We start from the raw sequence: 15,385 nt of genomic DNA, 5'->3' as shown, positions 1-15,385 counted from the left end.
GACACCTGGCCGTGTCACGTAACAGGGCGGAAATAGGGTGAGGTGTCCTCCCACTAAATATGAGTTTGTACTTTGTGGGTTAACTGTTTTAGAGCAGTGTTTTCTGACTGCACAACAGCTTAAACAAATAGTCTGTTGAACAAAAAGGTTTTATTGCCACAGTTAACCAGAGTGTACCTTAGAAGGGATTTGCAGCCAAGTAAGTTTTGCTTCAAACTCAATCAATTTAAGATACTTTTGTAAAGTAACAAGATGCACAGGTTGCCTCACACGCTTTAATCATGAGTTTACATTTTGCTCAAGTAACAAACAACATTTTTTGGTAACATTTCAGCCAGAATAATAGTTATAACTTGCAAAAGGAACTCTGAAAGAAAAGAGGCCAGTGTTTAGCAGTTTGATATATTTTTGTGCATGTATTTGTCCCAAGTGTATGGAGACCCAAAGTGTTCAATATTAGTCATATGAATGAGTACAGATACAATATATGAATATAAATAGATCAAGAATTCAATACAGACAATCAAGATGGAGACAGATTGGCTGTACACTCATTCAGACCAAAGCAAGAGTCAACCTGTTTGTGTTGATTGACAGACAAAGAAATGGCATTGTGAAATAAAATGGACATTGTGAATAAAAACAGAACCTGGAAAAATAGAAACTGATGGAATTAGATAAGTAATTTGTTTAAGTAATAAAAATAATAAAAAGGCACTGACAATGACAGATTTGTATGACGTGATGAAGGCTCAGATGTGTCAATCCCATAAATCACAGGGTTCTAACATTAATGCTGAAACACCAGCGAGAGACAGGACACAGAGGACATGATGTCCAACCACGTACCTCTCTTAAATCTTCATCCTTACATTTTCCTCTCAACACATTCTCCCTATCCTTTGCTAATGGCCCCAGGCTGCATCTGATTCATTAATTTCACTCTGACCATGTCTCTGTCTGTTCTGCACCTCTGTGTTGTCGCCAAAGTGAAAATGGGGTTTCTCCTGGCTCTGATTTGTGGGGGTCGTCTGGAGGGGACCCAGCACCTCTGCAGCACCTCTCCAGGAATTTATTCCTGTTGTCAGTGCCAAATGACTGATGCAGATAACTTGAATAATGTTGAAATTGTCTATGCCAGTGTTTTTGTACCAGCAGCAGCATCTTTTTCATCCTCTTGTTGGTTGTTGTTCGTGTTCTATTTCCCGTCTGACTGCAGTCCATCTGCTCTGAGCTGTAAACAACAAGGAAAACAAGCACTCAGAGCTTGTTGAGTTGTTGAGCTACAGCACCTGAGAGGAATCTGTTAATAATTCACAGTCACTTAAACACAGACTCATGAAGTGTGCAGCCTTGCAACTAAGGACAGTTCAGTGTTGTCTGCGGTAATGGGTCTCTCATCCAGGGGCGCTGTGGAGGAAAGCTTATACCAAGGGCCCTGGGCTGACAGGGCCCTCAAAAACACTATGAAAATAGAACATTAATTGTCTGAGGAAATTATTTAGGGCCCCTAATATAATATTTTAGCCTCTTGGAATTTCGGAAATAAAATGATGGTGTGTGTGTCCATTCCTTTTTTACTAAAATCATCCAGGTAGCATACCACACCCCTCAGTACAAACATTGTTGAAGTTGTGGCGGTATGCGCCTTTATATGGAAGGCCAAACACAGTTCAATAACCTGGCCAAGATAGACACCAGTGCACATAAATACATAAAATCAAGGAAGTAAGAGTGTCTAAGTAGTTTTTTTTCAATATACCTTTATTAAGTAAACAAAGTCTGGACATTACAATATCAACTTGGTAACAAAGTACAAACAGTGCAAATCACAGACTGAGCACAAAACAATAAAAATAAGGAAAAACAAAAATAAATAAATAAAAGGATCAGAGGTCGAATCAGAAATCAATATTTGTATGTTTTTGCAAATGTTTAGCTCATACGTGGTGTCTATCTTGGCCAGCTTATTGAATTGTTTGGCCTCCCATACCTTTGAATTTGGTTTTCGATCCACCAATAAACAGAAGAAGAAGAAGAAGAAGAAGAAGGTTGAAAGTTAGCTGATAGTCTGTCTCTGCCCTCCAGACGCCGTCTGTACTGAATGTCAATCTCAAAACCAAAATCAGGGTGCCACACACGGAAAGACAGGCAGAAAAGGGCTGAAAGGGAGAACAAAGGGCGACAATTTGTTACCCAATTTCTCTCCAAGAAGACAAGTGCCCATGTAGTGCCCATGAAAACCTACACAGCCACGTTAGCTAGCTAGAGTACAATGATGTTACACTAATACAGTCATTACATTTTGTTTATCAGTATCAGTACTGTCAACCAAATAGTGGACAGAAGGTCAATGTCTTCGAATTACATGAAGTAGTTCCTCAGATATTACATATATTACTAAATTATAGTAAACCAAGATTATAGTATTAGTATGCATAAGTAGTATGTGCAGACCTGCTCAGTGCTCTAACTCAGTCATCAGAAAATGTTGGCAGTTGAAGTTATGAAGTTGAGGTAATTAACTTCGGCCTACAGTAGAGATTCCAGCCTGCAAAGATAAATTAATTATTAATATCTGGGGTCATTAATGGGTTTTGCAGGTGCGGTTTGTTACAGCATCTCACCTGCTCTGGTCCCCAGTCCACTCTGTACACCAGCCTCACATAGCTGAGGATGAAGAGGAGACTGAGGAAGATGAAGTTACTGGATATGCCCACCAGGGCGGATGTGATGGGGAAGTTAAACATCAAGTATCTGACAAAGGGACACAGAAAACAAACGTTATAGCATTACAGTAATTATGATGTGATGAGGTGTTAAAAAAGGTTGCTACTGTACTAATTTTACTTTCTCTCAGCTTGACTTCTGATCGTGTTGCATTTACTCCACTGTGGGCTGTAAGTGCAGGTGGATGCAGAAGAGAGTGAGTTTTTCCAGGGAAGAAAAAGCGGGTTTGAACATATCTTGTGGTTACAGCAGTGGAGGAAGAAAGAAATATTCACTTCCTTTACTTAAAAGTACTAATACCACACAGTGAAAATACTTACTACACTACAAGTAACAGTTCGGCATTCAAACATCACTTAAGTAAAAGTATGTATGTATTTACAAGTAACAAGTTTTACTTTACTTTAAGTATCAAGAGTAAAAGTACTCATTCTGCAGTAAAATGGTCCCTGTCAGTGTTTTATTATTATATATGATGTTTCTGGATTAATATTACTGCTGCATTAATGTGTATGTTACATTTTACTGCTGTAATTGTTTATGGTTGAGCTAATTTACTGTTGGGTAGTTTAATGCATCATATTCTATAAGATCATCATATATTTGTAGCGTCGCAGTGCTGTGAGAAACATGTATCTCGAAAAAGTAAACTTTTCATGAGAAAAACAGCCCTGTTTTCAGCTATGTGACGATGTATTTTCCAGCTAATTCAAAGGTTTAAATAGTTCATTTATGAATATAGTTTTCTCAACCCATAAAGGAAGACTTAATCAATCAGTCAATCAAATTCATATCACCAAATTTGGAGATACATGGACAGGATGGGTATGAAATATTGTGATTTGAAAGGTAACTAAAGCTGATGTAATGGAGTAGAAGTATAAAACGGAAATACTCAACAAAGTACAAGTATCTCGAAATTGAGTAAATGTACTTAGTTACATTCCACCGCTGAAGTTACAGGCGTTAAATTCGGGTCTAATGAGGCTTCTGTTGGTGGAGAAATGTATGTGTCTTCCTCCTCTGCGGATGATCATCATCATTGTTGAGTGTCAGTGTTAATGAGAGTTATTAAAGTTATTTTAAAAATTAAAATTATCTTTTGGGCTGTGGTGTTTAATGAGGTTACTAACACATTATGTTAATAGTAGCTGGCACAAATATCTCAACATGTTATATTGTAGAAATGTGAGCTATCTAGTCAGAAATGAGACAAACTATCTTTTGCAGCCTCAATTTGTGTTTTCGATTTAAAAAATATAGATTTTTACTTTCTTCTCTGTAATGTTTGATCATCAGATATACTGTATGTTGCTGCCAGGTCTATTGCACAGCATGGTGTACACATCTTACCTTATACCAGTGAAGTGAGCATGGATGTGGAGCTGAGACGAGTAGATCTGCACCTTCTTGGACAGGATCTCAATGATGGCCGTGGCCGAGGGGGCGTACTGTACATGGATAAAAAACCTATTAGGTGGGTTTAAACAAAATACTTGCTTGCTTGCTATTCAAGCACACTCACACACGGCAACATGTTCACAAGGCAGTGCAGGACTCACAGGGTCTTCTATGTAGTCTGAGAACAGCTCCACGTCCAGCACTTGTTTCTGCTCCGCGGCTCCAATCAGAAAGGCCGGGAGGAACAGCAGCGTTCCCAGATTTCTCAGCAGGTCTGAACTGTGTCGCAGCATGCTCTGACCACAGCAGGACAACATAGTCAACCTGACATGCTCACGCAGTACACAGTCTCCGGGGAATTCATTAATCGGCTCTACAAATAGATGATGCCAGATCCCCAGAAGATGTTGTTAGGGATGCTTTTACCTTCGTTATAACTAAATGATTCAGTTGTTTAATGAACACTAACAAAAGCTGATCTCAGTGGACTCTATTTTTCATTCCTTCACTGACAAACCAAAACAATACAAACCCCTGTCCAATGTTATGAAGTGCAATACAAAAGTTCTGCAAAGTTCAGTTTTTGTTTAAACTAAAACTCAAATCTTATGTGTTGACTCAGCTCCAGGGTAAGTTTTGAGGCTTTATATTGTGGCAGTGGATTTGACTTTTTCAAATAGACTATTTTCTGAGTATATATGAATGCACAAGAATAGACAAGAAAACATCCAATAATCTAATGCAAAATACAGCCTTAAAAAGTACCATATCAACAGCTCTCTAATATGGTGTCAGGCTTCAAAAGAAGTATTTATTAGAGGACTGTTGACTCAATTGCATTACAATGTACATGTTTTATTTTCTGATCACTCAGTGTTTAATAAAGTAATTGAAGTCAATGATGGCCTCCCTTACACATCTAGGTTCACAGGTAAAGCTTTACTCCCTCCATGTATTTGTACCAGTCTTTAGTTCTCGTGTTCGTCCTGTTATCTCAGTCACCTGAGCTCTGAGATCACCTTCTGTTGCAGTGGAGCTTTTGCAGCAAGCATAAGCAGCTCTAATCTGGCTCTGACCAGGCTGCGTGATTAAAAGGTTATTGTGCGTCAGCGCTGTACTCACAAAGCGAGAGCTGGAGGCGGACAGCAGTTGTCTTGCCTGAGAAACACATAGCAATGCAACAGTGAATCATTGGAGTTCGCAGGAACTAGTCACTATGTTATTGTATATGTACAGGTGGCCACCTAGTGTGACTTACAGAGCGAGCAGAGGAGGCAATTTGCCCTCCACGCCGAGAGAAACAGGCTGTCTTGATCATAAACATGCCCAGCTCCTGATTGACCGGAGAATCAGGCATCTCCAGCTGCAGAGACATCTGATAGGCCTGGCCGAATGTCAGCACCTGAATATACATTTTAAAAAGATTACACTCCTAATTCTTCTCTGAATACATGGATGTTTAATACGCAGACAGAGATAGATACACACATAGAGTAGCATACACACACATGTTCATACATACATGTTTCTTGTTCCTCATCAGAGAGATGTTGGCCACTGGATAAGAGCATAAAAAAGACGAAGGGGATTCACAGTTGGTCCTGGAGGTAAAACCATGAATGAGGGTGAGAGTGCAAGCAAGAAAAAGGGAATCAAACACACACACACACACACACACACACACACACACACACACACAGCAACCACAGTCTGTGTTTTCCTGATGCAGCTAGACAGGACTTCACATACACACCTGTAATAATAATGCACAGGTGTGGAATACGCTGCCTTGGGCATGTAAGAGTAGTAGAAGCTCCCATATAAAAAGCCAGCAATCCAGAGGAGCAGGAAGACAACAGCAAACACAACAAAGCTCTGTATAACTCTCTGACGGGCGCGTGACATCACCCTGACAACAGCATACTGGAGCCTCAGCAGCGCCCGGCCAATGAGGACTGACGACTCTCCATCATCTCCTGGACGCAAATAACTTTCTTGATCCATGAAAGCTAAACATCAACAAACAAATGAAGTAAATGGAACTTTTTTTTTGAAAAACAGATTAGGACAGGAACAGCTCAAAAAAACTAATCAGAAGGGTAAATTCAACCACACAGCAAGCATGTTTTAAAAGGTGAGTATAAAGACGTAATGGATGGTACTGACTCAGGTTAAGATCCACCGTCTTTGTGGTTGAAATGTATTGAATGTTATCCAAAAGGTTATCTGGTTCTTGTAAAAAAAAAAAAAAAAAAAAGGATAAATGAAGCATTGTCTGTTTAACGCCACACAAAACTCAGTGTGGTTGATACTCATGAAGCACCACTTTAATAGTTACTGGGAGCTGCAAAACCACTGAGTCCAATCTGAGTCACAAGTAGAGACTTTTCATATCAGATGACTCAAAACTCAAAAACAGCCAACAGACAACCCTGACTGTATTACATGCATCTAGAAACAAAGAAGAAATCAGTTTGTTTTGACACAATCTGTATTGTAATAATAATAATAATAATGTTGGTGGATTCATGGTATTTATCACTTTTCCTCAGTGGACATTAAGCTGTTTATTTTCTCATTTCATGTAACTGAAGTTTTAATGATGTTAAATTGATAAAAGAGTAAGGGAGTCGCGACTTAATGAACACTGACATGTAGATTTTCAGGTCAAGAGTTATGCCGACATTATAATGTGGGGATACTAAAGCATTTTAACTTAACATCCAAGACCTCAAGAAAACAGTCTAATTAAAACATCCATGTGGTATCCAATAGGAACATGCCTGCAAAAGTACTCTGTCTGGCTTTAAAAACCTCACCTCTGGTTTCTGTTGGCCAACTGCCAGCTGTTAGGAAATCACTTCTCCTTTCTCCTGAAGTCTCTTAGTCCGCAGCTTGACACTGTCGTCTTCTTACTGCACTGTTAACCCCCCCCCAATATCTCATCCTAAGCTCCTAAAAAGCTGCCATTGGACAGGATTTAGTCCATCCCACATGAAGAGAGATGCTGCTGCCAACTGGAGCAGAGTTCTTAGTGTTGAACATGACACTGACAACAGGGCCGAGGCTTGAGAACTTGACTTTATACTTTATATATAATATTTACATAACAAACTATTCAGTGTCACACTGGAATATTATATATAGTGACACCATCGGACATAAAGCCCAACTATATAGTTTATATTTAGGTGACAAAAAACAAACAAGAGTAACATTACAGGAAATCAAGGCTACTGGCGTGATGTCATAACTCCCTGTAGAAATATAATAAGACTACTTATATCTGCTAAATCTGTTAGAAAGTAATTCATACAATGACTTCTGTGACAACATTGGTTGATAATTTGACCTCAAGGGCAGCCTTTATTTTGAGTTTAATCATTGTATTTTTGTAAATCCTATAGCCTAATCCATACGTTTATCCATACTGGCTATTTACACACATTGTTGCAAGTGCTTAATTGCTGAATTGCTGCTAAATGCTCTGCAATGCTCTAATTTCACCATCTATCGCTCCTGATTTTGTGATACTGTCCAATAGCGCCCCCCAAATGCAGAAATGACTTGACCATGATAAATTAAATGAATGGATGGATAGAAGTGCACTTTGATACACTTTGATAGATATATGTAGAAATCAAGAAATCATGCAACACAGAGACACATTCATTTAAAAAAAAAGTCCAAAATGAAATAAGTACTCAATCATTAAGTAGGTGCATGAAACACACCTCAGTGCTGACGCCATGATAAATGATAGATAGTACAGGAAGGAGAAAAACAAAGAATAAAGAGAACAAAAGTTCTAAGAAAGGCAGAAAACAGATCAAGTAAAATGAGGTAAAAGTAAAATAGTCTCTAACCAGGAGGGGGAGCCTCCGTCCAGCAGAACAGCAAGAACCCGCCAAAATCTCTTTCAGCGTAGAAGAAGACGCTTTCGTCCAATCACACGCAGCGACTGGCGCAAACCGGAAAAGGTCCGATTTTACATTTCACTTCATATGAACGTTTGGAAAACTGCTGAAAGGTAATGTTGGAGTTGTGTTTTTCAAGTCGATTTTTAAGTTATTTAACAACATAGTTAATAGTCTTTAAGATGAACTGAGGAAACACGCTAAAATGACAAAATATCTAATAGGCGAAGAATGATTTTTATTTTAGGGAAAATCTGCATTGGTTGTTGTCAAAACTCCCAAACTTCGCCGTGACAAGCAGTTATTAGACAAAGGACAGCTGCTGATACAAATATTTATCACCAAAAACCTTGTCAGAGAAGCCTCCAGAAAATATTATTCATTTTACATATTGACAAACTGCCTGTACTGTAATTACAGTTAGTAAGATTACATCAAAGGAGACCGTTGTACTAAATACTGTTATGCTAAATGTAAAGAATAATACTTATTTGTTGCCGATTCTTCAGAGACAACCTTAATATGTCTACAGCTAAGGTTGCTGAGGCTGAACTCTGTTTGTCAAAATACATTCTAGGTTTAGATAGAATATAAGAGTCTTATTTGTTGTCATTCATGTGTTTTGTCCTCTTCTGTCTTCTGGTTGCAGGATGTCCTGTAACACCAGAGTTACTCGTGTTCAAGTGTCATCTGTGGACCAGGTACAGCGGTCCCCAGTCCAGCTAATGCCCTGTGAGATTGAATACGACGGGCCGGCCCAGGTCTCACAATACTTAACTGCTACCACGAAAGACTGCAAACTAGGTACACTCTGTGTGTTTTATATCTGTAAGAGTTTTTGTTTGCAGAGCTTAAAGCTGCTCTTCCAGTTGACTAAAGCTAATTGTTACTGAACCAGTTTGCAGTCCTTATAAAACAGTGAGATATGTTCCAAATGTGGTGATGTCATCTAAATTCTTAATTACATTTTTCAGCAGGAAAGTCATTAGGTTCTGTCTACACACTGGTGACTATGTTTCAATTGGACAGTCTTACAAGGATAAAATGTCAACATGACCAACTTCATGCTACTTTATCTTGTAACCACTGGTCCCAATATGAGACATTTGTGTCCAAGGTAAATAGGGATGGGCATCCAGCTGTTTGACCCAACTTTTACCAATATATTTGTGCTAATGTTTGTTCCACCATGGCAAGGGAATGGATACGTTATTTTTCCTTTACAAATAAATTAAGACAGCATTACCACGCCAAGTGTATGATTTACAGCATTTGATTTGACAATGAATGATTCTAACATCTATCTCCTCTGTGCATTTCTTCCATCACAGAGAAGACGGTGTCATTCAGAGGACGTGGGTTGAAGGGGCAGGAGCTCAGCTGTCCACAGGGCTACACTGGCTTGGTGCTGAAAGAGATCAACAAGCCCGGCTCTGACCAAGAGGTAACATAAGGCAAAGCACTGACTGCATGGGGCATAAACTCAGACATGCAGTTGTGCGGGTGAGGATTTTGTTACCGTGTCTACATGCTACTAAATTATGTGTGTGTGTGTGTGTCCAGGACAGGACAGTGAGGATATCCACTGTGTTTGACAAGCTGACCTACTGGAACCTGGAGACATCTCCGAACTCTGATGATACAGTTGTGATGGCGATGGATTGGCCGGAGTTGGCTGAGGCGGTGAGTTCTTTTTTTTGAAGCTGACTATAAAAAAAGGCTGCTGTAATCGAAGACAAGACTTACTGGTGTCACCCAGTAATTGAACTCTTTCAGTTTAATTACTTTGAACAAGATAAATCATACTACATACTTTTGTGGTGACAGCTACATTGACAGCAATATTTCATTAGAATATAATTTGGTTGGAAATACAAGAACACAGAGACGGATAGATTTATAGGTGGATGCTGATATTTTGTGTCTTCACAGATCCACGGGCCAGTAGAAGACTGAAGAGAGAAACAAAACTACCTAAGACCTCAGTTTAAGAATAATGTGCAGATTGCTGGTTACTTGCTACGGTCAGTGAAACGACATAACAAATGCTAACCAGTTCAGTGTTTTACTGTTGCAGAGCAACATGTAACAGATGTAATGTTTATATTTTTGTATGTTCTTTTCTAGTTAAGTAAAGAAAAATAAATGACTGACCAACATGTGCGTTGTGTGATTTACTGAAACAATTCAACTGAATTTACACATTGTTTCTACTGAACAGTGTTTATTCACAAGGTGACATTTAGATTTTTGCACATGGCCACCATGAAACCCTCTAAATGATCACTAACTCGACTGTCTCTTATTAGTATCCAATGCAAAACTCTTGTACCAATACTAATCAATGTTCATTATACAGAAACTGTAATCCCAAAACATGTAAAATGATGCAGAACAAGAAATTTCAAAAGTGTCAGTCATTCAGGCACATTTAAAGTTTAAATTTAAACATTTAACAAGAAGGCAGAATTACTGAATGTTTCAAAGTGTGTTCATACTGTATGTTCTGTCATACTACAGGAGAAATACACAGAGGGAAAGATCACATGGGCAATAAGCAAAGCCAAACACGTCAACTTATTCACTCCTCCCTCACTTCCACTGCTATACTACCAGGAGAGGTAGGCTGGAAGTTGAACAATTAAACCCGTTTTTCTTTCCTAAGTATGTTTAATTGACCCTGATAGAAAATGCAGAGCAAAGGCTATGAAATATGAGCTAAAATCATAAGTTAAGACAAGACAGCCATAGTGCTAAGAGGATCTAACTAAATTTACAGTAGCCTACTGTATATAATCCTGGTTGACATGTAAATACTACTTTTCTGGAGCAGAAAATTGAGAGACTCCTGTTTTTCTAAAGCAGAAGAGAAATCAAGCACCTTTGCTTTCATTTAGAGAATTCAGTCAGTTTGTATGCTACTTTGATATGTCTGTTTCAGTTGTCCGATTTAGGAATCTTCCTAAACAAAGACTTCTTACTGGATTGTTAAAAGAGATAGGGGTGGGAACGAAGAAGATGAGGAAATGAGGCAAAGTAAAGGATGGATGGATCTGGATTTCCTACTTCATCAAATATACTGTATACATCTGGAAAAGCTTGTATTACAAGTCATAAAATGGCACTATCTGATTCTAATTTCAGAATTTGTGCAGGTATTCACTTCTAAGTTAACAGCTCTGATGGTTTCATCCTGTAAATAAAACACAAGACAGTACAATGCTACTACGTTTACAATCAGTCAGACTTTGCTGGCACAGTCACTGAAAGGCAGTTGTACACATTACATCTCAAGTAACTGATAAAACAACAGCTTTCCCTTATTTGTGTTTAGAGGTCATATAGCAGACACTAGGTGTAGGATGTCACACATCTCTCAACAACAATTAAGTTTTTGATAATTTTTATACCCATACAGATGTATGAATAATGATAAAAGATATAAAAAAAACGTACAAACCTAAAGTGTAAAATGCTTCGGAGGTTTTACAAATAGTAGCACAATAGCACAGTTTTAAATTCAAAATTTGATTAAATCAATCAGTTTTAGTGTTCTATGGAGACAACGGTCAAACATGAACATAAAGTGTGTTAGTTTGATGAGTGAGGGATGATATCACTGCAACACCGCTGGTGTTTATTCTGTGTGTGTGTATGAGTTCTTGTATTTCTGTACTTATGGGGATCAAATGTCTATAAAATACATAAAAAGACAATATTTGGATAAATTGAACAGGGTAGTGTTAGTGTTAGGATAGTGAACAGGATAGTGGCAATTGTGCGATTGTCTTTTTAAATATGGGCCAACAGAGAAACCCCTTGTTAAAAGGGCCTTACGTACAATACTTTTGGTCATTTGATTACATTTTCTTGCCCAGTTTAATTTTTTAAATCTAGTATATGCCTTATCCTATCAGGGAAGTGTCATAGAATGAGGTTGGTTTGTGTCTTGTTTTAATTCTTAAAAAAAAGTATATAAATGAATAAATAAAGTTAGGTTAAATGTGGCCTGATATTTCTAAAGTTGAATTTAATAAAATTGAAGACCTTAAAGACCTGTAGAGACCCTGGGATTTCTTCAAAGTGAGGATATTATGTCAGCCATTACTAAAGAACCTCAATTTTGGAGCTGCAAGGATTAGTTGATTGACGTAAAATGAATCTGCATCTATTTTAACAATTTATTAATTGTTTCAAGTCATTTCTTAAGAACAAAATGAAAATATTCTCTGGTTCCAGCTTCTGAAATGTAAATTTCTTTAGTCTTCAATGAGAGTGAACTGAGTATTTTTTTAGTTTTTAACTGTTGGTCGGACAAAACAAGACATTTTATAAACCAAATAATTAATCAATTAAAGAAATTAATTGATAATGAAAATAATCGTTTGTTGCAGCCCTACTCGGTTTAGGTTTAAAGTAGAGTTGGAGTTATGATATTGGGTTAAAGTTTAGGTGTGTGTATAAGTATAGAAATAATAGTGTGTCTGTTTGTGTGTTAGCTAAGAGGTGGTGGTGGTGGTTGTGGCAGCTGTGGTGGCAGGGAGGGCTCCATGTCTGCCTTGCTGCGTTTGGCTGGCAGTGTGTGGTCATGAGCTTTGCGAATGTGTCGGTACAAGTCGCCTGATTGTGTGTAGCTCCGGTAGCAGTAGCGGCACTCGTAAGGACGTTCACGTGTGTGCACGATGGCGTGGCGCCTCAGTGTGTACGTACAGGAGAAAGTCTTTCCACAGACTCCACATGTGGGGACATCCTCCACAAAGTTCCCCATAGAGTCCTGAAAGTCCTGGAAGTAGGCTGGAGGGTCTGAATGATGCTGAGCTGTGGACGGATGAATGAGGGAGGTGGCGAAGGAAGAAGTGTCCTGGGAGGAAGGGCCGGCCCCGGAGGAGGACGAGGAGGGAGAGAGAGGGAAGGAGTAGTCATTTGAATGGGACGTCATTTGTAAGAGGCCCTGTGGGTGGGAGGAGAGAAACTGAGGGCTGTTCAGCCCCTCTTCTTGGATGTCATCTTCAAACTCATCGCCCACTTCCATCACTGGTTCTCGCTCCCTGCTTTCCTCTCTTTCCTCCTCTAGCTCTTCGTCAGATATAACAATGGCCTCCACTTTGACTTTCACATTCTCTCCGTCATTGTCGTCTGTCCTCACTCTGCCCATAAGAGGGTGAGATCTTTCGTTTCTAGCGGCGGGTGGAGCTTCCATATCCCCCCCAGGTCCCCCAAGGGTTTGGAACAGAGGAGCAGGGCGGACGTCTAAGCTTTGGCGTTGGAGTGACACAGCGCTCTGGATTCTAATCTGGGGAAGCGCACGCTGTGGTGGTGAGTGTGTTGGGTTTGTTTCTAAGTGTGAGGTTAGTGCTGATGTTTGGATTAGCATGACCATCTGTTGTCTTACTCTGGGGTCAGTCTCCGGGGGTTTCCTAATAGAGTCAACACAGGGCAGTTGGGGTAGGTCCTGTTGGGGGCTCGGAGAGAGGCTGGGCTCTGACTGAGAGAGAGCAACCACTGACCGACCACTAGCCTGGCTCACTGGCACCAGGGAGGAAGAAGATGAGGAGGGCTGCTGATTACTGCTGTGGAGAAAGACAGAAAGAAAGGAGGACATACTGTAAACAACCTAGTATATGTAGAGCAGAGTGCACTTAAAGTCGTGGAATCAAACAAAAAGTTTTTCTAAATATTGGGTATAACTTTCAGCTTCTTTGCCATACTACTCCTATTTATTTTTATTTTTTCAAGTTAAAACAGTCCAGAAATTCAACAACAGACTCCTACCTGTACGTCTCAGTGGTGCTGCAAGGGCTGCAGAGTGCCGTCCCCTCTCCATGACCTCCAGTCCTCAACCTGGCGTGACCTCCTGAGGCAGGGGCAGATGGTCCTGTGATGAGGCCCTGCACTAGCTGTCCACCTGGGGGCAGAAGAGGGGCGTCCATGCCTGGCTGCGTGGTATCAGCGAGGTCAGGGCTCAGAGGAGTTTGAACTCGTGCCTCTGATGACCCCCTACAAGTCCTTCGCTCAGACTTCACACACTCCAACTGACTCCTCTCTGCCATTATGGATACTGATGAGAGTGGCGCTGCCATGGCGACCTGATTCAAGTGATCTCCTGCCATGGCCACCACAGGCTCAGCTCCACTGTCACCCCCACGCTCCCTCCCTGTCTCTATTGCCTTCCGGGCACCAGCACTCTCTTCAGATCGAGTGCTGTCTGCCTCAGCCAGAGGCCCTCGTCTTTGCAGTCGTCTCTTGCATACTCTCACCACCTCGTTCATGTGCAGAAAGCTTGCAGCCGCCAATATGTCCTCCACTGGTGTAGACTCGTCCAGCTGCAGCACGCCTTCATAGACAAAGTCCAAGAGCAAGCCAAATGCAGCAGCCGTGACAATGTCACTGTCGAGTGTGACAGAGCTGCTGGTGCTGTTTCCACCACAAACCCCTGGAGAGTCTGAGTAGAACATGTGAAAGAAAGGCGAGCAGGAGGCCAAAACAGCCCTGTGAGCCAGGAAACGGGATGAGCCTACCAGGACGGAGCAGTCACAGAGGAAGCCCCGCTGGCGCTGGGAACGCAGAGCTGACAGCAGCTGCTGGGAATGCTGGGGGAACTCCATCACCTGAACAACAGAGAAGATAAAAATGAGAGAAAGCAGAGACATAAAGAGACAATGCTGCTGTCACTGAAACAAATCATTACAGACAGCTCCGTAGTCAGCCGCATAAAGTATCTTGATTATTTTGTTGTTGGTAGTTCTCTTGTGATTTCTTAGGAAAATAATGGCTTGCACAAATCTAACATTCAGTCATCTCTCTTGTGGGAATTATCCACTCATCCAAATGACATTAAAAAAACATGTTTTTCCACTTCCCACTAAAGGTTTATAACCATGTAGATAGTTTGGACTATACATTACTTTCCAAATGCTTTTTACGAACACCACACACCAAATTCCAAGTTTATGGCAAAAGTCTTAGTAGTAGAGACCTCAAAACAAAACTATATGTATGTCTACGTAGTAGTATCACCAGTGGTGGAAGACGTATGTTAAAAATATAGCGGAGTACAATATTTGCCTCCAAAATGTAGTAGAGTACAAAGTATATACAAAATATGAGGTAACATAAAATGGAAACAGTCAAGTAAAATGACTTAATATACTTAGTTACTTTACACCACTGACTAGGGTACAGTGGTAAAAGTGAGAAATGTTTTTCTGTTTTGGTGAACTAGCTAGCCCTTCAGCTAACGCTAAATAGATTCTATCCATTAGTTTATCCACTTAGTTTCGTTAAAAATAATGTCCTCAAATAGGAATAACATCAACATAACAATTAAAAAGATTTTA

General features: G+C 40.0%; 2 protein-coding genes and 1 pseudogene across 2 annotated transcripts; 1 reads left to right on the top strand and 2 right to left on the bottom strand.

Moving 5' to 3' along the window:
• Positions 1-905: 905 nt before the first annotated feature.
• On the bottom strand, positions 906-6,135 carry LOC139291822 (seipin-like; annotated as a pseudogene).
• Positions 6,136-8,111: 1,976 nt separating this feature from the next.
• rnaseh2c (ribonuclease H2, subunit C) lies at positions 8,112-10,161 on the top strand. The gene is made up of 5 exons (XM_070913372.1): positions 8,112-8,161; positions 8,698-8,852; positions 9,380-9,492; positions 9,612-9,731; positions 9,981-10,161. The coding sequence occupies exons 1-5, from the start codon at positions 8,136-8,138 to the stop codon at positions 10,002-10,004; spliced, it is 438 nt and encodes a 145-aa protein (XP_070769473.1). The 5' UTR covers positions 8,112-8,135; the 3' UTR covers positions 10,005-10,161.
• Positions 10,162-12,543: 2,382 nt separating this feature from the next.
• On the bottom strand, positions 12,544-14,653 carry zbtb3 (zinc finger and BTB domain containing 3). Its single transcript, XM_070913807.1, has 2 exons — positions 13,821-14,653; positions 12,544-13,651 (listed from the first exon to the last, which is right to left on the bottom strand). Exons 1-2 carry the CDS (start codon positions 14,651-14,653, stop codon positions 12,544-12,546), a joined length of 1,941 nt encoding a protein of 646 aa, XP_070769908.1.
• Between the last annotated feature and the right edge of the window lie 732 nt (positions 14,654-15,385).

Source organism: Enoplosus armatus, chromosome 10, assembly GCF_043641665.1.
Source record: "Enoplosus armatus isolate fEnoArm2 chromosome 10, fEnoArm2.hap1, whole genome shotgun sequence".
Lineage (NCBI taxonomy): Eukaryota > Metazoa > Chordata > Actinopteri > Centrarchiformes > Enoplosidae > Enoplosus > Enoplosus armatus.
Note: the sequence above shows the minus strand (reverse complement) of the source record. Positions and strands in the feature narration are given on the sequence as shown.